The sequence below is a fragment of the Mustela erminea genome, chromosome 3, assembly GCF_009829155.1.
Source record: "Mustela erminea isolate mMusErm1 chromosome 3, mMusErm1.Pri, whole genome shotgun sequence".
NCBI lineage: Eukaryota > Metazoa > Chordata > Mammalia > Carnivora > Mustelidae > Mustela > Mustela erminea.
The window spans coordinates 67,140,995-67,167,658 of NC_045616.1; the positions used below are offsets into that span (position 1 = coordinate 67,140,995).

General features: G+C 41.5%; 1 protein-coding gene across 3 annotated transcripts in view; it reads left to right on the plus strand.

The window, feature by feature from the left end:
- LOC116586274 (survival motor neuron protein) overlaps positions 1–10,494 on the plus strand; it is a 33,374-nt gene extending 22,880 nt beyond the window's left edge. For 2 of the 3 annotated variants that reach the window (XM_032336037.1, XM_032336036.1), the window contains 3 exons: positions 1,735–1,785; positions 5,709–5,735; positions 10,139–10,494. In XM_032336037.1, the coding sequence (XP_032191928.1) occupies positions 1,735–1,782 (48 nt within the window). In that variant the 3' untranslated portion in view covers positions 1,783–1,785; positions 5,709–5,735; positions 10,139–10,494. Of the gene's footprint in view, positions 1–1,734; positions 1,786–5,708; positions 5,736–6,854; positions 7,023–10,138 lie in introns of those variants that run through there. The other variant, XM_032336035.1, reaches the window with a different exon arrangement.
- The last annotated feature ends 16,170 nt before the right edge of the window (positions 10,495–26,664 follow it).

Genomic DNA, 26,664 nt, shown 5'->3' on the forward strand with positions numbered 1-26,664 from the left:
TAATGACCATTAAATTGCAGATGTTTGCTTTTCTTTCCTGAGTTCAAGCAGCGGTTCTTGGAAATGCGGCCTGGTCCAGAATATTTGCCACAAATTCATGACCAACCTATGACTAACTTGTTCCTAAGAAAAGATCTTTAAGGGGTGTTACTCGTATACCTGCATACATTAAAATGTAAAACATTTACATCAGAAGTGTAAAGAAATTGCAGTTTCCTAGATATTGCATTATTTCTCTTTGAAATTGTTATCATTAAAAAGAAGCCACTACTCATTATTAAGTTTTCTAACAGCTTAAATATGTTTTAACTACCACTGCCTACAGCTCACTTGGTTTTGTTTTTTGTTTTTTGTTTTGCTTTGGTACAAAAGGTGTTCTCTTAAGGCATGGGGAGAAAGAGCTGCTTTCCTGGGATTGTGAGGCACAACTCTCAGCTAGTTTTTTTTTTTTTTTTTTTTAAGATTTACTTATTTATTAGTGGGGGGAGGATCGGAGGGAGGGGGAGAGAGAATCTTGAGCAGGCTTCTGAGCCCAGAGCCCTATGCAGAGCTCATTCTTGCAACCCTGAGAACATGACACGAGCTGAAATTAAGAGTCAGACACTCAGGGCGCCTGGGTGGCTCAGTGGGTTAAGCCACTGCCTTCGGCTCAGGTCATGATCTCAGGGTCCTGGGATCGAGTCCCACATTGGGCTTTCTGCTCTCTCTCTGCCTGCCTCTCCGACTACTTGTGATTTCTCTCTGTCAAATAAATAAATAAAATCTTTAAAAAAAAAAAAAAAGAGTCAGACACTCAGCCACATGAGCCACCCAGGCACCCTTCAGCTAGCATTTCTTAACCATTGCTTCACAGAAACATGCCTGACAACTTTTCCATTAGCAACCTGTTCGCATTAGGACAGCCAGACAGGATTTGGGTCCGCCTCTTAGCCTCTGGAAATCTAGAAAGCCAAGCATAATGCAGATGATTTAAGAGTAGTGTTTTTGAAATAACATGAAATAGGCTATAACTTTGGTACTTACTAAGAGTAAATCACTTTTAATATATCTTATGGTCTCTAAAGTCTAGATTAGTAGTAAAGTGGAAAGTTGATACATGTGTAGGGAAAGAAGGTCACGTGGAAGCCAGAAGAGAGGAATAGGGCACTTGGGTTAGGTCTGACCAGGAAAAACAAATAAATATTTAAGTACTGGTCCTGCTTTTTTTAACTTCTAAAATGTTCTTTAGTACATAGTCTCTAGGGGCACCTGGGTGGCTCAGTGGGTTAAGCCACTGCCTTCGGCTCAGGTCATGATCTCAGGGTCCTGGGATCGAGTCCTGCATCGGGCTCTCTGCTCAGCAGGGAGCCTGCTTCCTCCTCTCTCTCTGCCTGCCTCTCTGCCTACTTGTGATCTCTCTCTGTCAAAATAAATAAATAAAAGCTTTAAAAAAAAAAAAAGTACATAGTCTCTAATGGTTTTGTTTTCATAAATGAGAGTGACACAGTGTATATTTTACTTGACAGAATTAAGGTATAAGTTTGCTCAGGAACATCACTGGACTTCGTGAAAGAAAATTTCCTTAATTACAGCCTAATAGTTGTTTACGCTGGGATCACTTTTAAAGCATATTTTTAAAGGCTATGAACTTATTTTCTGATGATACTTTCTTAAGTGGAACTAGTAAAATGTGTTATATGAACAGAGTGGAAATGTGTATGCTATTCTTTTAAATTCCTTTATGTTTCCTTACAGGGTTTCAAACAAAACCAAAAAGAAGGAAGGTGCTCACATTTCAATTAAGGAGTAAGTGTACCATTATTATAAAAGTGAACCTTTTGTATAAATTTCACAACATGTGTTTTTGTTTGTTTGTTTGTTTGTTTGTTTGTTTTTTAAAGATTTTATTTGACAGAGAGAGATCACAAGTAGGCAGAGGCAGACAGAGAGAGGAAGGGAAGCAGGCTCCCTGCTGAGCAGAGAGCCCAATTCGGGGCTCGATCCCAGGACCCTGGGCTCATGACCTGAGCCGAAAGCAGAGGCTTTAACCCACTGAACCACTCAGGCACCCCTCACAACATGTGTTTTAAAAAATTGAAATGGTGGGGTGCCTCCGTGGCTCAGTTGGTTAACCATCTGCCTTAGGCTCAAGTCATGATCCCAGGGTCCTGAGATCGAGGCCCATGTCGGGCTCCCTGCTCAGTGGGGAACCTGCTTCTCCTTTTCCCTCAGCCGCTCCCCCTGCTTGTGCTTGCATGCGTGCACGCTCTCTCTCTCTCTAATATATAATATCTTTTTTCGAAAAAAAATTTTTTTTAATGAAATGTTAAAAAATAAAAAAGTTAATCGAAAACTATTAAGGGGCGCCTGGGTGGTGGAAGAGAGACAGGTGAGGTGACATACTGGAAGAGTGCCTTCTTTAAAGGATTGGCCAGAGACCACTGTACCTCAGTCACGTTTAGTAAACATAGCTTTTCTGCATGGTTGCCATTAATGTAAATAAACTACGGGGTTAATGGTTTTTAACAGTTAAAAACTTCTAAGGCACGTGTTGTTTGAAGCTCTTGATGAGTGTAAAAACAATTCAGCTCAGAAATCAAATTCTGAACCTTGAATAAGAGCAATTCCTGCCACTGCAGAGTCTGTGTTTTGTATACAGCAGTTTGTAGAAAACATTCACTGTATAGTTCTCTCACTAAGTACTTGGCATTTGGTCATTTTTATGTATGAATCATGGCCTTTCAGAATGGTTCAACAACATTTGTACATAGCCCACATTTTTTTTTCACAGTACCTTTGTTTGAGGTATAATTTGTATACAGTAAAATGCACAGATTTAAAATGGAGAGTTTAGGGGTGGCTGGGTGGCTCAGTTGAGCGTCTGACTCTGGATTTTGGCTCAGGTCGTGATCTCGGTCAAGCCCCCCTTGTCAGATTCCCCATTCAGCAGGAGTCTGCTTATCCCCCCGCTCTCTGCCGTTCCCCCTGCTCTCTCTTGCTCTCTGTCTTGCGCTCTCCCTCACTCTCACTGAAATAGATCTTTAAAATGAGAGTTCGATGTTTTGAGAAGGCGTATCATTGTTAACTACACCTTAACCAAGACATAGAACATTTTCTTCAGTATAAAAAGTCACCATTTTGAATTCTGTGATCAAAGATTACCTATTTTAGAACTTTATATGAGGGAATCCTATAATATGTACTCTTTCACACAGGATTGTTTTTAGTTACGGTTGTTTTCAGATACTATATGTAACATATTTTGGAGGTAACAAGTAATATGGTTAAGGAAAGTAATTTATGACTTTCAAGTTCTAATTATTTCATTACTAATTAATATGACACATAAATTTGTCTTATATTTTAAAATAGCACATAATTTGGAATTTACATTTCACTTCATTCATTCATTCATGTCCATTGAGGGATTTTATTTGGCTGTATATATTACATCCCTAGAAAAAGAATCCCAGAATTTTCCCTCCTGTGTGTTTTCATCTTGCTTGATAGTCCATGATGCCAGCTGAGTTTGTGAGGACAATGAAACCAAACTGATGAGACAGGAACATTATTCTGCCATGTTTCTAGATCTTCCAGTTGTACATCAGATCTGGGGCTGATCATATGTGTTTAATCTTCCCATGAGGTTTACAGCAGTTTTCCCAGCTCTGTGATCATCAGTGATTTCTATCACCAATGTAACCATGCTTCGTCATCACAGTTAGAAACTGAATGACGACTCTGGAGCATGGCCTAATAAGAACCCAGCACTGTTAATGCTCTTGAGAGCATCAGCTAGGGCATTCACAGGCACCACTGCGGCAGCCCGGAAGGGTGGTGGACAGCCGTATTTCACTAAATAAAACCCGATCTTGGTTTCCAGGCAGAAGACTACAATGTGAAGCATTGTAGTCTCTGTGTTTAGATAAAGAGTCAGTAAAATCTTACTTTATGGAATTTGTTTTCAGTGGATTCCTTAGGTTTATTAGTTTGGGTTTTTGTTGTAAAGGAAACTAGAAACTGCACATGAAAGATTACTGGGTGTACTAGGCTTAGCTTACTTCATTTGATCTTTATAGCACCATCAAGTTAGATATTACTATTCCCATTTTATAGACAAAAAAAGACTCATAGAAGTGAAATGGCTTTTCCTTGGGTACAGAGTAAGTGATGGCACTCTGGATGACCTTAAAACTCTCCCTTCAGCTCTCAGCCCCCGTGCACTGCTTCCAAGCTCTGTGGTATCTGCATAATTTAGGATTTGGGCAAGTACCTAAGTAGAATTTTTACACAGGTTTCTGGAGCTCCACATTTTCAAATCCCTGCTTACTAGACCTTACATCTTTAGATTCTAGGTCCCTTATTCCGAGGCCCAAACTCTCTCTTTTTCCACATACGAAGAACAATACCTGTTCAAGCTCTGCCTTGGAAATTGTTTCCTTCCAAAATGGGGTGAGTGGAAAACTCACCTTAAGTGTTTGCTTTTTTCATGGATCTCTGCCCTGTGCTATCTGTTGCCCAATGCCAGCTTTCATAATCTATGGAAGGAAGACATGTATACTACTAGCTGTTCCTCCTGTTATTTTTAAGTTTTATTATTTAAGTTATCTCTACACCCAATGTGGGACTGAAACTCAGTGACCCTGAGGTCGAGAGTTCAGACTAAGCCAGCCAGGCATGCCAGTTCCTCCTATTTTTTTTCTTTTTTAAAAATTTTATTTATTTATTTGACAGAGATCACAAGTAGGCTGAGAGGGAGGCAGAAAGAGAGGGGGAAACAGGCTCCCTGCTGAGCAGAGAGCCTGATGCAGGGCTCTATCCCAGGACCCTGGGATCATGACCTGAGCCGAAGGCAGAGGCTTTAAAATCCACTGAGCCACCCAGGCACCCCAGTTCCTATTTTTATTTTATTTATTTATTTATAATTTTTAAAGATTTTATTTATTTGACAGAGATCACAAGTAGGCAAAGAGGCAGGCAGAGAGAGAGAGGAAGGGAAGCATGCTCCCCGCTGAGCAGAGGGCCCAATGTGGGGCTCCATCCCAGGACTCTGGGATCATGACCTTAGCCGAGGGCAGAGGCTTTAACCCACTGAGGTACCCAAGAGGGAAAATTTTAAAAAACAGAAAAATAAAAATAAAAGAATTTAACGTTAAAAGACTAAGGAATCCTGGGAAAAAGCCATAAAGTTCTTTATTTTTTTAAACAACTACATCATTGGAGCGCCTGGGTATCTCAGTCAGTTAGGCCTCCAACTCTTGATCTTGACGTGGGTCATGATCTCGAGGTTGTGGGGATGAGCTCCGTGCTAAGCGTGGAATCTGTCCCTCTCTTCCTGCTCTTCCTCCCGTTCTGGCACTCACTCTCTCTCTAAAATAAAGAACTGCATTGTTACTTATTAATGTAGAACAATCTGATAGGAAGATATATTTAAATGAAAAAATATGCAGAAATGTATTGTGCTGCCTGCCATTGATGTAAATACACACTTACAGACATGTCTGTGCATTGATGGTCACCTCAGGGTGATACTCAGGTCATCTCTGGAGAGAGACTAGGTTAGGCATGTGAGGGAGACTTCACAGCACACCTTTTGATGTTTTGTGTTCGTGTATATGTGTGCTGTGTATGTTCACTGACAGTAAAGATAATATATAATTGAAATAAATGTGGTAAGATGTTTCTATCATATTATTCCTTTCAACTTTAAATTTTTTTCATTTTTGTAGGTAATCCAGACAGTGTTCTCTTAATAGGTAAGTGCTTTTTCAACATTTTTTGGAGACTACTTCATACCAGTATATAAAACTGCCTTGTTTGGGGCGCCTGGGTGGCTCAGTGGGTTAAAGCCTCTGCCTTCGGCTCAGGTCATGATCTCAGGGTCCTGGGATCGAGCCCCGCATCAAGCTCTCTGCTCAGCGAGGATTTTTTCCCTGCCTGCTTCTCTGACAACTTGTAATCTCTATCAAATAAATAAATAAAATATTAAAAAATAAAACTGCCTTGTTTTTTAAAGTTGCATGATATTTTTATGTAGAGCTGTGTCTTTTACTTAATTAAGCTCTTATGGATGGAATTTTAGGCTTTCCTAATTGTTTGCTATTTAATGCTACAGTCAGTACTCTTTTACATAATTCTTTTTGTAGATTTTTGAATACATTTTTAGGATTACCTTAATAGAGTCTAGAATTCTAATCTTGGTTTGGATTCTAGAATTAGAACTGCTAGGTTGAAGAGAATATACGTATATAATTTTAATAATTTCTTCCCATGTTCTCTGTAGAGACTGTTTTAATATTCTCATCAACATTGAGAGTTCCTGTTTCCCCCAGTCTGTTCAATAATTTATGAAACCTTTGGATTCTTGTCAGTCTAATAGTTGGAAATGGTTATCTCATTATAATTTTTTATTATTGTAAAGTCCAGCATCCTTTCATGTGTTTAAGAGCTATAGGTCTTGTCTTTGCTGAAAACTTTATCAAGTGAATTTTGGTGCATAAGCCATAAAAACTGAATACTGTCTGGTGGCATGGGAAAAAGATTGTTTTTGTTGTTGTTGTTTTTAAAGATTTTATTTATTTGTCAAAGAGAGAGAGAGAAAGCACACAAGCAGGCAGAGAGGCGTGCAGAGGCAGAGAGAGAGGCAGGCTCCATGCTGAGCAGGGAGCCCGATGCAGGGCTCCATCCCAGGACCCTGGGATCATGACCTGAGCCAAAGGCAGCGGCATAACCCACTGAGCCACCCAGGCGTCCCGAAAAAAGACTGTTTTTTAGCAAAGTGGGATGGTTCACGTTTTTGCCACAAGGTATTATGATGAAATCCTTCCCATTGAAGTACTTGAAACACAGTGCTTTATTTCCTTTTTTGTCCTCAGAAATATATCAGTTCTTCAGTTGGAGAAAATGCATGTAAGTAGCATATGCCATTTGAAGACTCATCATCTGAGACTTGGCTTATAGGAACAAGTTCACCACCACTATTAGCCTACAGTAGGGATCACAAATATTTTCTCAAGGACAGCTGACTCAGCGGAAGCGCATGTGACTCAATCTCAGGGTCGTGAGACTCAATCTCAGGGTCGTCAGTTAGAGCCCCACAATGGGTGTAGTCATTACTTAAAAAATAAGGAAATGAAAAGACTAAGAAGTAATACAAAATTTTTTTCTGGGGCACCTGGTGGCTCAGTTGGTTGGGCAACTGCCTTTGGCTCAGGTCATGATCCCAGGGTCCTGGGATCGAGCCCCACATTGGACTCCCTGCTCAGTGGGGAGCCTGCTTCTTCTCCTCCTTCCTCTCCTTCTGCCTGCCACTCTTCCTGCTTGTGCTCTGTCAAATATATAAAATCTAAAATCTTAAAAAATAGTAACTTTTTGAAAGAAAATCCAGTACTTTGGGTAAGAGAATAAGAAAACTGAAGGATGCTGTAATAGTAATCATCTCATTGTTGATGATTTATTTCATCATCATTTTAGGTGATTTCATGTTACTATTTCAGTCTTTTTTTTTTTTTTTAAGCATAGCTGCAGATAATCGGTGAGTGTATTATCAATTGTTCACCGCAAAATTTAGCACTTCAAAACAGCACATTTATTATCTCTAGTTTCTGTTGGTCAGGAATTCAGGAGCAGCTTATTAGCTGGGTAGTTCCCTTGAGATTACAGTCCTCTCAGGTTTTCACTGGGACTGGAGGATCCGCTTCCAGGCTCACTCATGGCTTTTTGTTGGAGACCTGAGGACCTTGCTTTTTGGGGCTCTCCATATACAGCCTGAGAGTCACAGTGTGACAGCTTGATTCCCCAGGGGGAGTGATCCAAAAGAGAGTGAGCAAGACCATACCCATTTTAATAACTTAGTTTCTGAATGAAACACTGCCCTGCTCTTTTCTGTTCTTTAGAAGTAAGTCCAACCCACTAAAGTCAGAGGAGTGGGATGAACAGTCAACTGGAGGGGTCTACCAAGGGCATGCCTACCAGGAGGCAGTTCTCACTGGGGCAGTGCTGAAGGCTGGCCACCACAATGAGTTAAAATACGGAGATGAAGAATAACAAAATATTCAAAGTTAAGGGATAATAAAATCACTAAAATTCTCTATTTTACATCTGTAAAAAAATTCAATAGCATTAAAGCAAAATTGCAAGATAGGAGTTTTATCTTTATTATTCTAAGTAAATTTTTTCTGTTCTTTGGCAGACCTCTAGGAAATAGTGAGTCATGAGTCCTTACAAAGAGCTATGAGACCTGCTCAGAAAAGAAACTCAAAACATAGAATAGGACCCAGTGGACCCAGATGATACAGTAGGAATTAGTTTCCTCTTTTTGTTCTCCTTATTAAGTTTCACAAACTCCTTCTAATCCACTGTTTATCAAAATGGATATCTTAGGACAATGACTTTTTCTCTGGACAGTGCTTTAGTTGTATTTTGTAGATTCTATTATGTAGAATTCTTACCATTTTCTAGATACTCTAAGACTTTGTTTTCAACTCTAGAGATGTATAATGTTTTAATTTCTAGGTAATTAGGTTTAATTGCCTGTTGCAGGTGGGTGATGTTGTTTGTATTGTAATCACTGTTGGGGTTTTTTTTCTTTAAGATTTTTATTGGAGGGCGCCTGGGTGGCTCAGTGGGTTAAGCCGCTGCCTTCAGCTCGGGTCATGATCTCAGGGTCCTGGGATCGAGTCCCGCATCGGGCTCTCTGCTCAGCAGGGAGCCTGCTTCCCTCTCTCTCTCTGCCTGCCTCTCCATCTACTTGTGATTTCTCTCTGTCAAATAAATAAATAAAATCTTTAAAAAAAAAAAAAAAGATTTTTATTGGAAAGTAAGAGAGCACAAGCTGGTGGGTGGGGGTTGAGGGGCAGAGGGAGAGGGACAGGCAGACTCTCCTTGCTGAACAGGGATCCTGACACAGGGCTCAATCCCAGGACCCCTGGATCTTGACTTGAACCAAAGGCACCTTCTTAACCAACTGAGCTGCCCAGGCACTCCGGTTTTTTGTTTTGGGGGCTTTTTAAAAATACATTATTTTGATCACTGTTTTGTAATGTTTTTAATTCTGTTAGAACAGATCAAATACCAGTGTTCATTAAAATTTTTTAGGGGCATCTGGGTGGCTCAGTGGGTTAAGGCTCTACCTTCAGCTCAAGTCATGATCTCAGTCCAGGGATATAACCCCACATCAGGCTCTATGCTCAGCAGGGATCATGTTTTCCCTCTCTCTTTGCCTACTTGTGATCTCTCTGTCAAATAAATAAAATCTTTATTAAAAAAATACTATTTTTAAAATAGTCTTGCACGCGGGACGCCTGGGTGGCTCAGTTGGTTAAGCAGCTGCCTTCGGCTCGGGTCATGATCCCAGCGTCCTGGGATCGAGTCCCACATCGGGCTCCTTGCTCAGCAGGGAGCCTGCTTCTCCCTCTGCCTCTGCCTGCCGTTCTGTCTGCCTGTGCTCGCTCTCTCTCTCTCTCTGATAAATAAATAAAATCTTTAAAAAAAAAAAAAAAAAAAAAAAAAAATAAAATAGTCTTGCACATTTACTCACGTGAATTTCACAATTTGTGTAATTAAGTATCTTATAAAGATTGAATTTTTTATGGCATTAAGTATATTAGCATATTATATTCTAGTTTTATTTCCCTTGAGTGTATTGCTTTCCATTTTCTTGTGTGTGTGTGTGTGTGTGTGTGTGTGTTTGTTTTTGTTGTTGTTGCTGTTGTTGTTTTTAGGATTTTATTTGACACAGAGAGTATAAGCAGGGGGAGTGGCAGGCAGAGGGAGAAGCAAGACTCCATGCTAAGCAGGGAGCCTGACACAGGTCTCCATCCCAGGACTCTGTTATCATGACCCGAGCCAAAAGCAGACACTTAACCAACTGAGCTACCCAGGCGCCCCATTTCTTTTGATTTTATAAGAAAATAGGCTTTTTTTTTTTTAAGATTTTATTTATTTGAGAGAGCGAGCAAGCATGAAATGGGCGAGGGGCAGAGGGAGAAGCCGGCTCCCTGATAAGCAGAGGGCCCGATGTGGGACTTGATCCTGTGACTCCAGGATCATGACCTGAGCCGAAGGCAGTTGCTTAACCAACTGAGCCACCCAGGTGCCCCAAGAAAATAGGCTTTTTAACTGCATACTTATATCTCGATCTTTATTCCCAAAAAAACAGGTGCAGCTGTCTCCCGAGGAGAATGGTATTTTGATGCGCCATGGTCAACATGAACAAAATGTCGTTTTTTCTTCATGAACAGTTGGTTGGGTGGCATAATCGCCTGCATTTCCCCTTGTTGCACGTGACTCATGCTTAAATAACCAGCCATGTGTTTCAGGGGAATAATCAGTTTGAATAACTCAGCAGTGGAAATGTGAGTAATTAAAAGAAACTCAGTTACATGTAGTAAAGAAAAGTCAATCTGTGAAAACTTCAACTCAGCCCATTTGTATATTATATCTTTCTTAGTATAAAGTATGTTAAGGTTTTTATTAATGCCTTTAAAAATAAATGGTAAATTTTTTTAACCTTGACTATAGGAGTAATTTTCTTTAGAATATATATGGTGAAGTAAATCTGTTTAAAATTTGTAGGAAGAGAACTTCTCAGACTTAGATAAAAGGCAGCAGGGTGAACATACAGCAGTTGTAAAGCCATATTGTTAATAATTCAAGTTTAGGAAACCAAGCTTATATGAATCTGAGTGTCATGGCACTGGACCTAGCCAGTCAGGGACCATGGCTCTGTTCCATTTCTTGGAAGTCATACGGTCATTCTCCTCTCCATACTTTGTCTTATCTGCCTGCCTCTCTGTCTTCTGGCCTCCTTCAGATTTTCCTCACGCGCACTGCCTAACATGGCTGTCCGTGCTTTTGTGCTTTCATCACTGCCTTGCATTACCACGGTTGCATTACCTACTTGCATTACCTACTATCCATTTGACTGTATCTCTGTCCGTTCAAATTCTCAGGAGAGGTAGAGAATCCTATAGTTTCATTTGAGTCTAAGGATTGGTATCCATCCACCTGGGATGCTCCCTACCTTTTTAGCTGTGGAGGAAGAGTTAATATAAAAAGCTATTTCTTTCAGAAGTTTTGCCTGGACACACTAAAGGTATGTAATGTATTTGTAGCAGCCCAGTACATGTTTGTGGAGTGTGTAAAGGCACCAGATGGTAATACATGCTGCAGACAAAAATGAAGCAGGGGAAGGGATTGTGCAGGGGTTGCAATTGGAGCGTGGATGCTTTTTTTTTTTTTTTTTAAAGATTTTATTTATTTATTTATTTGTCAGAGAGAGAGAGCGAGCACAGGCAGACAGAGTGGCAGGCAGAGTCAGAGGGAGAAGCAGGCTCCCTGCGGAGCAAGGAGCATGATGTGGGACTCGATTCCAGGACGCTGGGATCATGACCTGAGCTGAAGGCAGCTGCTTAACCAACTGAGCCACCCAGGTGTCCCGCGTGGATGCTTTTTTAAAAAGAATGGTCTGGCTGGCTCGGTTGGGAGAGCATGCGACTCTTGCTCTTGGGGGTTGTAAGTTCAAGCCCCATGTTGGTTGTAGAGATTATTAAAAAGTTAAAAAGAGAGGCGCCTGAGTGGCTCAGTGGGTTAAGCCTCTGCCTTTGGCTCAGGTCATGATCGAGCCCCACATTGGGCTATCCACTCAGCGGGGAGCCTGCTCTCCCCCCGCCCCGGCCGCCTGTCAAATAAATAAATAAAACCTTTAAAAAATAAATAAAAATTAACAAAATAAAAAGAATGGTCAGGGAAGCTGAGGTGACATCTGAGCACAGATGCAAAGAAAATGAGAGCCATTCATGTAAGTACAGAGAGAACCTCCCTGGCAAAGGAAATGACAAGTGCAAAGGCCCTAAGAGTGAATTTGGCATGTGTAGGGAATGGCAAAGAAACCAGTGGAATGGAAGTGAACGAGGAGGAGAGATTAAAGAGATGGAGGTAAGAGAGGTAGCCAGCGGTCAGGTCACATGTAGGCCACTGTAAGGTCTTCTGCAATTATTTTCATTTGGGATCCATTGAAAGGTTTTGAACCAAAGATACAGCATTATCTGATTTTTGAAACTGTCTTATGACTGTTGTGTTTGTGTTGAAAATAGACAATAAGATTCAAGGGAGGCAGTAGGCTGCTGACTGGTTAAGACCAGTGGGTAGTAGTGGTTGGACCTGAGTGTAATTTTAAAGTAGAGCTCAGCCTTTGCGTATAGATTGATTGCATGTGGAGTATGAAAGAGAAATCAAAGATGACTTGGGCCTCAGCAAGTAGAACAAAGGTGGAACTTACTGACATGGAGAAGTTGGCGTGAAGAGTACTTGAGGGAAAGGAAGGATAGGAGTTGGGTTTAGACAGGTGAAACCTGAGATGAAACTCATAGCTCATATTAAGAGGAGTTTGATACGAGTCAGGAGTTCAGAGAAGAGATCTGGGCTAGACATGAAAATGTAGAAGTTCACATAGACTTGGAATTTCAAGCTGTTCAACAGGACCAGATCTCCATTTACACCGAGATGTCCGAGAACTCCAGAGTATCCCCAGTGTTTAGACGTCAGATATGAGAAGCAGTAAAGGAGAATGAAGAACTCAGTGAGTTAGGAACAAACCCAAAAGGGATGCCCTGGAAGGCAAATGAAGCATTTGAGGAGAGAGTGATGGGCCACATCAGAGTTACTGCTGGGTTAGATGATGTTAACAAGTAAAGTAGGATGAGGTTTGAGAAGTACTGAACATGGCTCATTGAATTGAGCAATGTTGAGATCACTGGTGACCTTCGTAAAAGCTGTTTTGGTGGAATGGAGAAAAGAAAAGCCTTGTGGGAGAGAATGTAAGAACAACTGAATATGGCACCATATAAACAACTCTTCCAAGGAATTTTGCATTTCTGAATTTGTTATATTTGTATATAAGTAAAATAGTATATAACTTTGAGGAGTTTTTTTGGTAATTCTTAGTTCATTTGTGTACATGTTTTTGAATGTGTCAGTTGTTTACATGAAATTTCTTACTGTGAGTCCTGGTAAAAATCTGAAAAATACGAAGTTAGAACAAGATGATGTAGGTATTGTTGGATAAGAGGTTGAGGATAGTAGGGGATATTTCTCATGTGGGTAGAGTGGAAGGATTTCGGGAATTGCAGAGGGTTAAATAGGTGATCAGAAGGGGAGAAGTTTAGAAACAAAAGGGTGGTGAGGGTTGGCCTACGCAGCCTGTGGAGACAACATATACTAGAATAAAACAGGACAGTAATCTTACAGTCTAAAAATACTTTGTCATGGAAGTATTCCATTGTTTGTGAAGGGCGAGAATTATTTTAGCTTTGCAGGCTAGTCACATATTTTTTAAACTTTTAAAATGTAAAAAAGAGTCTTAGTTCCAAGCCTATGTAGTTTCAGGCCACACTTTGCTGGCCCCTGCTTTACACTAGACATCCTTGCTGGCTTTGAAGAGATCATTTATGTGGAGTTCTCTTCATTTTTAAAATACCATTTTTAAGGGTACCTGGGTGGCTCAGTCATTGAGTGTGTGCCTTCAGCTCAGGTCATGATCCCAGGGTCCTGTATTCGAGCCCCACATTGGGCTCCCTGCTTGTCAGGAAGCCTGCTTCTCCCTTGCCTACTCTCCCTGCTAGTGTCTTCCCTCTCTTGCTATGTCTTTCTCTGTCAAAGAAATTTTAAAAATCTTTGATTTAAAAAAAAACAAAAACATTTTTAGGGACACCTGGGTGGCTCCACTGGTTAAGCATCTGCCTTTGACTCAGGTCATCTCCCCATGCTTGCCTTTCCCCCTACTTGTGCTCTTTCTCTGATAAAATCTTCAAAAATTTTCAAAATTCAAATTTTTTAAAGATGTTGAAATTTAATAAAATCTTTAATTATTTATTTATTTGACATAGAGAGAGAGAGATCACAAGTAGGAAAAGGAAAAGCAGAGCCAAGCAGAGAGCCCAACGCAGGGCCCAATCCTAGGACCCTGAGATGATGACCTGAGCCAAAGGCAGAGGCTTAACCCACTGAGCCATCCAAGCGCCCCCAAATTTAATAAAATCTTAATTTTTTTAAAGAGTATTTTTTTTAAGATTTTATTTATTTATTTGACAGAGATCACAAGTAGGCAGAGAGGCAGGCAGAGAAAGGGGAAGGGAAGCAGGCTCCCCGCTGAGCAGAGAGCCCAACATGGGGCTCGATCCCAGGACCCTGGGATCATGACCTGAGCCGAAAGCAGAGGCTTTAACCCACTGAGCTACCCAGGTGCCCCAAAATCTTAATTTTTAAAAAAATCATTTGTCAGGGGGTGCCTGGGTGGCTCAGTGGGTTAAAGCCTCTGCCTTTGACCCTGGTCGTGATCCTGGGGTCCTGGGATCAAGCCCCGAGTCAGGCTCTCTGCTCAGCGGGGAGCCTGCTTCCTCCTCTCTCTACCTACTTGTGATCTCTGTCAAATAAATAAATAAAAATCTGTTAAAAAAAAAAAATCATTTGTCAGCGAGTGAAGAGAACACAAGCAGGGCAAGCTGGAGAGGGAGAAGCAGGCTCCCCACTGAGCCAGGAGCCCAACATGGGGCTTGATCCCAGGATGCCGGGATCATGACCCAAACTGAAGGCAGACACTTAACCAACTGAGCCACCCAGGTGCCCCTGAAATACCATTTTTAATAGTACAGGCACATGGTAGAGAATTCACATAGTACAAAAGATATGCAAGAGAAAAGAATCAACCCCCCCATCCCCTAGTTGTCCTGGTCCCCTCCTTAAAATCAACTACTACCCTGTTTCTTGTATATCATGTAAGACGTTTTTATCAGAGAGAGAGAGGGAAGAGAGCGAGCACAGGCAGACAGAACAGCAGGCAGAGGCAGAGGGAGAAGCAGGCTTCCTGCTGAGGAAGGAGCCCGATGTGGGACTCGATCCGAGGACGCTGGGATCGTGACCTGAGCCGAAGGCAGCTGCTTAACCAACTGAGCCACCCAGGCGTCGTAAGACGTTTTTATAACCATGCATGTGCACGTATCCTGTCAGTGACTCTTTAAAAAAAAAAAAAAAAAAACCTAACTAGGTTCTTTTTGCTTTATGTCTAAATTATTAAATTTAATAAGTAATAGCTGTATCAGTTACCATGTTGTTGCTTCTCATGTCCAAATCCAGCCTTCACTGCCTTCTCTGCAGTAATGGATCCAGACTCTGTACAAAGACCTGGGCTCAAAGCAGACAGAGTATAAAGCTCAGTCACTAGAGGGTAGTGGTGGAACACTTCTTTTCCCCCCAAGGCACTTAAGTCCGGCCTCCATTGTGCCCTTCTAACAGCTCCCTGCCCAGGTGATTTTTCTAGCGCCGCCTGCTGGCAGGACACAGCACCACCACAAGAACGGCGCCCTCTGGTACCGCCAAGGTTGTTCTCAGCAAGCTCAGACCTTGAGCCAAATTTCCACAGCTTCAACCCACGTCCAGGGCTGTGCCCTCTCCACTGAGTGCTGAATCTTAGAAATTCAGTTTTGTACTTGGTGCGGATACAGTAAGTGTTGGATCAAAAGCCTCCAAGAGCTTTTTTCCTTAAAGCCTACTTCTACTACAAAACTGTTGCTGCTGGGCGCCTGGGTGGTTCAGTGGGTTGGGCTGCTGCCTTCGGCTAGGGTCATGATCTCAGGGTCCTGGGATGGAGCCCCGCATCAGGCTCTCTGCTCCGCAGGGAGCCTGCTTCCCTCTCTCTCTCTCTCTCTCTGCCTGCCTCTCTGCCTACTTGTGATCTCTGTCTGTCAAATAAATAAATAAAATATTTAAAAAAAAAAAAAAAAACAGTTGCTGCAAGTATTTAGGATTATCTCTTGGCCCACAAAAGATACATCTGGATCCTGTGTTAAAGTCTTGTTTCATTTAGTTAGAAAATGGATTCAGTCTTGAAATTCATCATTTTACCTGTAACTTGAATACTTCTTTCTTACTGTGGCTTAAAGGACAGATCAGTGTACCTCACTCCACTCCCGTGGGTGTTTTTGATCTGCCTTACCACACTTAACCTGAAAATCAGATGCTAATCTGGATAATGGAGGATTAAGTGTATAAAACGGATTGAAGGAGCACCTGGGTGGCTCAGTGGGTTAAAGCCTCTGCCTTCAGCTCAGGTCATGATCCCAAGGTCCTGGGATGGAGCCCTGCATTGGGCTCTCCGCTCAGCGGGGAGCCTGTATCCCCTGCCCCCCGCCTGCCTCTCTGCCTACTTGTGATCTCTCTCTGTCAAATAAATAAATAAAATCTTTAAAAAAAAAAAAAAGTAAAAACATCTATTTTAATACTTTTATTCTTTGACATCAATTGCATATTTAAAATTTTACCTTTTGGGGGCACGTGGGTAGCTAAGTTGTTAAGCATCTGCCTTCAGCTCAGGTCATGATTCCAGGGTCCTGGGATCCAGCCCCACATCAGGCTCCCTGCTCTGCGGAAAGCCTGCTGCTCCCTCTCCTACTCCCCCTGCTTATGTTCCCTCTCTGGCTGTTTCTCTGTCAAATAAATAAAATAAATTTACTTATTTATTTTTAAAGATTTTATTTATTTATTAGAGATCACAAGCAGGCAGAGAGGCAGGCAGAGAGAGAGGAAGGGAAGCAGGCCCCCTGCTGAGCAGAGAGCCCGATGCGGGACTCGATCCCAGGACCCTGAGATCATGACCCAAGCTGAAGGCAGTGGCTTAACCCACTGAGCCACCCAGGCGCCCCAAAAATAAAATAAATTTAAAAATATACCTTTCAAAAGTGCTTAACATGACTGTATACAGATGAATCTTAAGACAGTTTTGTTTGTAGCACTTACCAAGTGGGATGGTTGTAAAAATGGTCCAGAAAAATTAATTTGAGTTTTTCTTGTAGGAAGCAAGTGAAGTCATGAGAGATTCAAAATCGGAAAAGAAATTACATGGCAGATAAAAAACAATCTGGAGAATTCTGAGTTAATTTCACTATAAAATATCAAACATTTCAGCAATTAGAGAAAATTCCAAATTCCTATCAGAATTAGCCATATAATTATCCTGTTTCAACAATAACAGAGTTAAAACAAAGCTGATCCATGATATAATGATCAAAGAATTGGGCCACTCAGCTTACAGGTTCAGGTTCTGCCACTAACTGGTGAGCTGCGTGAACTTGGACACTCTCCAGGGATCAGTTTTCTCTTTTATAAAGTAAGACCACAGACTCCGTAAGGTCTCCGGTTTTGCACAAAACATTCACACAGTAGGAATACTATACAAAGAAACAAAAGCAGTGACAAATCTGAAACAAAACCAAAATTTGATATAAAAATTATTGACAGGGACGCCTGGGTGGCTTAGTTAAGCATCTGCCTTCAGCTCAGGTCATGGTCCTGAGATCCTGGGATCAAGCCCTGACTTGGGCTCCCTGGTCAGCGGAGAGTCTGTTTCTCCCTTTGCCTCCCCCCTCCCATCCATGCTTGCTTGCTTGCTCTCTTGCAAAAATAAAATCTTTAAAAAAAATTACTGACAAATCTCAAAACTACCACTTCCACATTCAGCTTCAAAGAACCATACTGCATCCAACGCTGCATGTTAATTCCACAGAGATTTACACTGCCTCAGTCTGTAGGGTTCAGCCTTCATTAAACTAAGGAACTGAGGACACCTAAGTCATTTTTGTTCAATGATAAGCAACTTGTTCAGCCTTCTTTCCTCAGCACATCAGTCAGTAGGATAAGCTGGTGAGGAAAGGGGAAATGCTTTCAAAGGCTAGCAGTCCGCAGATTTCCTTCCCCCCGCCCCGATCTGCAAGACCTGAATGTTAAAGTAGATGGGACTGACTGCATTCATGAAGCTAGGTTTGAGGTTTTATTTACTGCAGTATCCTCATCTGTACTTAGTGCATGACAGGTGCTTAATAGGTATTTGTAGAACTTACTTTCCTATTTATGATGAGCAATTCCTACTGAAAAACCATTTTCTATCACAGTACCACAGACTGCTAAAATAAACAAGGTGCTGGTGTTCATTACCATCAATTCACAAAGTTCACAATGGTTCTGAAGTCTGGAATCACTTCTGCAAAGGATTTCGTGTTTTGGAGAAACTGACAACTAAGCACAAAGTTAAAAGATATAAGAACAGGGGCGCCTGGGTGGCTCAGTGGGTTAAGCCTCTGCCTTCGGCTCGGGTCGTGATCCCAACATCCTGGGATCAAGCCCCATATTGGGCTCCCTGCTCGGCGGGAAGCCTGCTTCTCCCTCTCCCACTCCCTCTGCTTGTATTCCCTCTCTTGCTGTGTCTGTCAAATAAATAAATAAAATCTTTTAAAAAATAAAAAAAAAAATTTTTTTAATATAAGAATAGTGGTAGGCAATTAAGTGCATTTGCTTTACGTTTTCAATTTTACTGTTAGAGAGCTTTAATCACAAAAATTAAGTATGAAAATGAGACGCCTGGTTGGCTCAGTCAGTTAAGCGTCTGCCTTAGGTTCAAGTCATAATCCCAGGGTCCTGAGATCGATTCCTGCTTCAGGCTCCCTGCTCAGTGGGGAGCTTGCTTATTTATTTCAGACAGACAACGCAAGCCAGGAGAGGGGTAGAGGGAGACGAAGAAGCAGGCTCCCCGCTGAGCAGGGAGCCCCACTTGGAGCTCAATCCCGGGACCCCAGGATCATGACCTAAGCTGAAGGCAGATGTTTAACTGACTGAGCCCCCCAGATGTCCCAATAAATAAAATCTTTAAAAAAAAAAAAAAAAGTGGAGATTGTTGGGTCTAGATACATACAGGTCCAGGACCATCAAGTGTATGTGGGGTTTAAGTAGGCTCAAGAAGGCCACAGCATGACGGAAACCCCAACTCACCTGTGTAAAGGACACCTGCTTTAGCCAGGGCTGCAGCTCCTGCAGGGGAAGCAAGGGGCCCTTTCTTAGGAAAGTCCAGTCAGAGCTCTTCATAAGCAAAAACAATGTCACTGCTATAAGCTTAAACAAAAGGCATACTGTGAGACCAGCAAGCGTTGCTATTTCAAGTATCAGTGTTCAAATTATGCCTTCCTATATACACATGGAATGTGGATGCATAGCATTTGTTTCAGTGTTACTGGAGGACGGGTTGGAAAAGATGCAAGGCTATGAAGAAGCAGGACTGTTGAAGCAGTGGAAGATACATGGTGGCTCTATGCTACGGTCTTATTTATGTGTGGGTTCAAATTTTTCTATAATAAAACATTCTCTCCACCATCCAGCATCAGAATAAAACAAGACCATGCTAGAGGAGATTACCTTTCTCCACGAGGTTGTGTCAAGATTTGAGAAAACCAAATTTTCCTTGTTCTCTCCCTAAGAGCAGGCAGGTTCATTTTATTCCCCTTTGGGGTATCTACTCCTGAGGTAGTCTCCATTAGACTTCCCACGTTGGGCTGACCCTGAGGTTGGGTTCCTATCTTCCGTACACTGTGAGGACTTGAAAACTAAATATTAATTTAGTTCTGGACATTTAAGATGAAAGCTTGCTTCACTGTTTCATCTTTAAACCCAGAAAGCCGCTATTAACTCCATTTTTAATCTGAGTATTACTCAAGGTTTTGGAAAAACTTGTCTTATCCCTTGTGTCTCCTTTACTCTCACACAACTACCACACTCACAAGACTGCTGAGACTAGATGTATGGGGGTCCTATCCCTGCTCCGCCTGGAAGCAATTCTTTGGCACCAGCTCGGTGTCCTACAATTCCACACAATTCTAACACTCCCAAGAGATAGTGTCAGACCCCAGAGTTAAGGGCTCAACCCACAAGACTGCTGTTAGCCCACTTCATTTGCTAGAGTGGTTCACAGAACTCAGGGAAACATTTACTTAACCAGTTTATTACAAGTTATGATAAAGGATACAGATGAACAAGCCAGATGAAGAGATACATAGGCCAAAGAGGAGGGGGGCTGAGTACAGAAGCTTCTATCCTTAAGCCTCCGTCAGCTGGCTACCGGCCAGTAAGTGGTAGAGGAGAGGAGCACACAATCAGAACTCTTAGAAGTCTGCTCCACTGCGGGACCTTGCTCCAGGGACTAAGCAGGGCTAGAGCCCTTGAGGGGACAGTGTGATCTCAGGTCCCGCGGGGTCACAGAAGGACTGGAGTATGAGTGTAGCAGAGCTCCCAGGTATCGGGAGCAGAAAAGCTGGCTACAGAGACGGAGCTGAGGAATGAGCTCTCAACTCAGGGTTACCTTAAACTGGGATCCAAGGCACAGTTGGACCACTGCTCTTCGAGAAGGGACCCCACAAGTGGCAGATCCGGGGAGACTTCCCTGGAAGAGCAGCAGGAATCTGCTGGGTTTGGAGACTTCAAATGGAGCCATGTGCCAGAGACAGAAATGCTCAGTCACAGGCTGGGTGAGCTTGGAGCGCAGCCAGAGACCAGGGAGATAGGAGGGACTGAGCACTTTTCTCAGAGGGCCCACTGAGGAGGGGAGCCCCAAGCTCTCGGCTCCTCTGGGCTGGAGATTGGGAGGCGACCATTTTCACTTCCATCCTTCAAAGCTGTATGGAAATCATTCAGGGAATGAAAACTCCTGAGTGCAAACCCAAATGGATTATTTAGCCTGGCCCCTGGCAAGGGCAGTGCAATTCCGCCTCGGGCAAAGACACTTGAAAATCACTGCAACAAAACCCTCCCCGCAAGAATATCCAGCCAAGATCAACTTTGCCAATCAATGAGAACTACAAAACTACAGTGCTAGGGGAATATAGCACATAAAATTCATGGCTTTTTCCCATGATTCCTTAGTCTTTCAATGTTAAATTCTTTTATTTTTCTATTTTTTTTTTAATTTTTTCTCTTGGGGTACCTGGGTGACTGGGTTAACTCTCTGCCTTCAGCTCAGGTCATGACCTCAGGGTCCTGGGATTGAGCCCCACATCAGGTTCCCTGCTCAGCAGGGAGCCTGCTTCCTCCTCTTTCTCTGCCTGTCTCTCTGCCTCCTTGTGATCTCTCTGTTAAATAAATAAAATCCTTAAATAAAATAAAACAAAAATTTTCCTCTTTCCTATTTTAACCATCTTATGATACCTTTTTTAAAATCTTTTTTGTCAGTCTTATAGTCATATTCTATCCCTTCACTGTAATTGACCTTATTTTTCTATATACATAAGTTTTTCTTTTTTAAAATTTTGGGATACAGTTTCTTCTAACACCAAAATATACCCTACAACTAGTGTACATCTTTGGTCTAGTCTCCTGCCTGATCACATTCGTTTTTCTTTTTCCTTTCTTTTTTCAGCCAATATCTTATCTTACTAATTCCTTTTTTTAAATGTTTTTTTTTAATTTTCATCTTTACAGTCCTATTCCATCCCTTCATCGTATTTACCTTTACTTTTGTATATATGTAAGTTTTTCTTTCTTTAAAATTATGGGACATAGTTTCATCTAACACACCAACATATACCCTAAATCTAATATATGGCTTTGTTCTAGTCTCCCACCTGATTACATTCTCTTCTTTTTTTTAGGTTTTTTTTTTTCTTTTTTCAGCCAACTTATCTTACCAATTCCTCTTTTAAAATCATTTTTAATTTTCACCTTTACAGTCATATCCTATCCCTTCATTGTACCTACCTTTATTTTTGGATATATTTTTTTCTTTAAAATTTTGGGAGGCAGGCCTCGGCAAGGGCACCTGGGTGGCTCAGTGGGTTAAAGCCTCTGCCTTTGGCTTGGGTCATGATCCTGGGGTCCTGGGGTCGAGCCCCAACATCGGACTCTCTGCTCAGCAGGGAGCCTGCTTTCTCCCCTCTCTGCCTGTCTCTCTGCCTACTTGTGAGCTCTGTCTGTCAAATAAATAAGAATCTTAGAAAAAATAAAATAAAAATAAATAAAAAATAAAATTTGGGGAGGCAGTTTCATAACAGACCAAAATACACCCAAAATGAAGTGTGTGGCTCTGTTCTATTCACCAGCCTGATCATTTTCTTTCCCCATTCTTTTCCCCCCAGTTTCGGGTCTCTTATTTCTTTAGTGTATATTTTCCTGGGGTGGTTGTTACCCTTTTAGCATTTTGTTCTCTCATTCATCTATTCTTCTCTGGACAAAATTAAAAAGCAGAAAAACTCACCTCAAAAAAAAAAAAAAGAAAGAAAAAAGAACAAGAACAATAGGCAGTACCAAAGGCTAGGGATCTAATCGATACAGACATTGGTAATATCTTAGATCTAAAGTTCAGAATGATGACTGTAAAGATACTAGCTGGGCTTGAAAAAAGCATAGAACATATTAGAGAATCCCTTTCTGGAGAAATAAGTAAATCTAACCAAGCTGAAATCAAAAAAGCTATTAATGAGGTACAATAAAAAATGGAGTCTCTTACTGCTAGGATAAATAAGGCAGAAGAATTAGTGATATAGAAGACCAAATGACAGAGAATAAAGAAGCTGACCAAAAGAGAGGCAAACAACTGCTGGATCACAAGGGGAGAATTTGAGAGAGAAATGATATCATAAGACAAAACAATATTAGAATAATTGGTTTCCCAGGAAAAGGACAGAGGGGCAGAAGGTATACTGGAGCAAATTATAGTAGAGAATTTCCCTAATATGGTGAATGAAACAAGCATCAAAATTCAGGAGGCACAGAGACTCCCCCTCAAAATCAATAAAAAGAGCGCCAGACCCCATCATGTAATAGTTAAACTTAAAAATCTCAGTGACAAAGAGAAAATCCTGAAAGCAGCTTGGGACAAGAGGTCTGTAACATACAATAGTGGAAATATTAGATTGGCAAGAGACCTACCCACAGAGACCTGGCAGGCCAGAAAGGACTTAGATGATATATTCAGAGCACTAAACGAGATATGCAGCCAAGAATACCATATCCAGCCAGTCTGTCACTGAAAATAGGAGAAGGAATAAAAAGCTTCCAGGACAAACAAAAACTAAAAGAATTTGCAAACACCAAACCAGCCCTATAGGAAATATTGGAAGGGGTCCTCTAAGCAAAGAGAGAGCCCAAAAGTAACATAGAACAGAAAGGAACAGAGACAATATGCAGTAACAGTTACCCTACAAGCAATACAATGGCACTAAAGTCATATATTTCAATAGCTACCCTGAATGTAAATGGGCTAAATGCCCCAATCAAAAGACACAGGGGATGAGAATGGATAAAAAAACAAGACCCATCAATATGCTGTCTACAAGAAACTTGTTTTAGACCCAAAGAAGACACCTTTAGATTTAAAGTGAAAGGGTGGAAAATAATTTACCATGCTAATGGACATCAAAAGAAAGCTGAGGTGACAATCTGTATATCAGATAAATTAGATTTTAAGCCAAAGACCATAATGAGATGAGAAGGGCACTGTATCATACTTAAAGGGTCTGTCCAACAACATAATCTTACAATTTTAAGTATCTATGCTCCTAACATGGGAACAGCCCATGTAATTAATTATAATTAATAACAAAACAAAGAAATTAATTTAATTAATTACAATTAATTAATTACAAAATCAAAGAAACACATCGACAATAATACAATAAGAGTAGAGGACTTTAACACCCCCCTCACTGAAATGAACAGATTATCTAAGCAAAAGATAAAGAAGGAAATAAAGGCCTTAAATGACACAGACCAGATGGACATCACAGATATATTCAGTACATTCCATCCCAAAGCAACAGAATACACATTCTTCTCTACTACACCTGGAACATTCTCCAGAATAGATCACATCCTGGGTCACAAATCAGGTCTCAACTGGTGCCAAAGACTGGGATCATTCCCTGCATTTTTTTCCCCTTTTTTAAAGATTTTATTTATTTACCTAACAGAGATCACAAGTAGGCAGAGAGGCAGGCAGAGAGAGGCGGGGAAGCAGGCTCCCTGCTGAGCAGAGAGCCCGATGAGGGGCTCAATCCCAGGACCCTGGCATCATGACCTGAGCAGAAGGCAGAGGCTTTAACCCACTGAGCCACCAGGCGACCCTCCCTGCATATTTCTAGACCACAACGCTCTGAAGCTAGAACTCAATCACAAAAGGAAAGTTGGAAAGTACTCAAATAAATGGAAGCTAAAGAGCATCCTACTAAAGAATGAATGAGTCAACCCATTCATTAAATAGAATTTTAAAAATTCCTGGAAACAAATGAAAATGAAAACACAACTGCTCAAAATCTTTGGGATACAGCAAAGGTGGTCCTGAGAGGAAAGTATATAGCAACAGAAGCCTTTCTCAAGAAACAAGAAAGGTCTCGGGGCGCCTGGGTGGCTCAGTGGGTTAAAGCCTCTGCCTTCAGCTCAGGTCATGATCCCAGGGTCCTGGGATCGAGCCCCGCATCGGGCTCTCTGCTCAGCAGGGAGCCTGCTTCCCCCCTCTCTCTCTGCCTGCCTCTCTGCCTACTTGTGATCTCTGTCAGTAAATAAATAAAATCTGAAAAAAAAAAAAATCTGAAAAAAAAAAAACACTAGCTAACAGGATCCAACAGTACATTTTATTTTATTTTTTTTAATTGTGCAATATCTTTTTTTTTTAAGATTTTTGTTTATTTATTTGAAGAGAGATCACAAGTAGGCAGAGAGGCAGTCAGAGAGAGAGTGGGAAGCAGGCTCCCTGCTGAGCAGAGAGCCCAATGTGGGGCTTGATCCCAAGACCCTGGGATCATGACCTGAGCCAAAGACAGAGGCTTAACCCACTGAGCCACCCTGGTGTCCCCAACAGTGCATTTTAAAAGGATTACTCACGAAGACCAAGTGGGATTTATTCCTGGGCTGCAACACTGGGTCAACATCCGCAAATTAATCAGTGTGATATAATACATTAATAAAAAAAAAAACAAGAGCCATATGATCCTCTCAATAGATGCAGAAAAAGCATTTGACGAAGTACAGCATCCTTTCTTGATCAAAACTCTTCACAGTTGTAGGCATAGAGGGTACATACCTCAATATCATCAAAGCTATTTATGAAAAACCCACAGCGAATCATTTTCAATGGTGAAAAATTGAGAACTTTTCCCCTGAGGTCAGGAACACGGCAGGGATATCCATTATTACCACTGCTATTCAACATAGTACTAGAAGTCCTAGCCTTGGCAATCAGACAACAAAAAGAAAGAACAGGCATCCGAATCAGTGAAGAAGTAGTCAAACTCTCACTCTTTGCAGATGATATGATACTTTATGTGCAAAACCCAAAAGACTCCACTCCAAAACTGCTAGAACTCATACAGGAATTCAGTAAAGTGTCAGGATATAAAATCAATGCACAGAAATCAATTGCATTTCTATACACCAACAGCAAGACAGAAGAAAGAGAAATTAAGGAGTCAACCCCATTTACAACTGCACCTAAAACCATAAGATACCTAGTTATAAACCTAACCAAAGAGGCAAAGAGTCTGTACTCAGAAAACTACAAAGTGCTCATGAAAGAAACTGAGGAAGACACAAAAAATGGAAAAATATTCCATGCCCATAGATTGGAAGAACAAATACTGTGAAAATGCCTATGCTACCTAGAGCAATCTACACATTTAATGCAATCCCTATCAAAATACCATCAACTTTTTTCAAAGAAATGGAACAAATAATCCTAAAATTTTTATGGAACCAGAGAAGACCCTAAATAGCCAGAAGAATGTTGAAAAAGAAAAGCAAAGCTGGTGGCATCGCTATTCTGGACTTCAAGATCTGTTACAAAGCTTAATTGTCAAAACAGTATGGCACAAAAGCAGACACTCAGATTATGGGGCACCTGGGTGGCTCAGCTTGTTAAACAACTGCCTTTAGCTCAGGTTATGATCCTAGGATACTGGGATCAAGCCCCGCATTGGACTCCCTGCTCAAGGGGGAGCTCGCTTCTCCCTCTCCCTCTGCCACTCCCCCTGCTTGTGTGCTCCTGCTCTCTCTGTATCAAGAAATAAAACCTTAGGGGCGCCTGGGTGGCTCAGTCGTTAAGCATCTGTCTTCAGCTTGGGTCATATCTCAGGGTCCTGGGATTGAGCCCTGCATCGGGCTCAGTGGGGAGCCTGCTTCCCCTCTCTTTCTGCCTGCCTCTCTGCCTACTTGTGATCTCTCTCTGTTAAATAAATAAAATCTTAAAAAAAAAAAAAAGAAAGAAAGAAAGAAAGAAAATCTTAAAAAAAAGACACATAGCTCAGTGGAACAGAATAGAGGGCCAAGAACTGGACCCTCAACTCTATGTTCAACTCCTTTTTGGCAAAGCAGGAAAAAATATCCAATGAAGAAAAGACAGTCTCTTCAACAAATGGTGTTGGGAAAACTGGGACAGCCAAATGCAGAAGAATGAAACTGGACCATTTCCTTACACCACACACAAAAATAGACTCAAAATGGATGAAGAACCTCAATGTGCGAAAGGAATCCATCAAGATCCTTGAGGAGAACATAGGCAGCAACCTCTTCAACCTCAACCCCAGCAACTTTCTTCCTAGAAACATCGCCAAAGGCAAGGGAAGCAAGGGCAAAAATGAACTACTGGGACTTCATCAAGCTCAAAAGCTTTTTTTTTTTTTTTTAAAGATTTATTTATTTATTTATTTGACAGACAGAGATCACAAGCAGGCAGAGAGGCAGACAGAGAGGAAGAAGGGAAGCAGGCTCCCTGCTGAGCAGACAGCCTGACGAGGGGCTCATCCCCAGGATCCTGGGATCACCCCCCAAGCCAAAGGCAGAGGCTTTAGCCCACTGAGCCACCCAGGCACCCCAAGATCAAAAGCT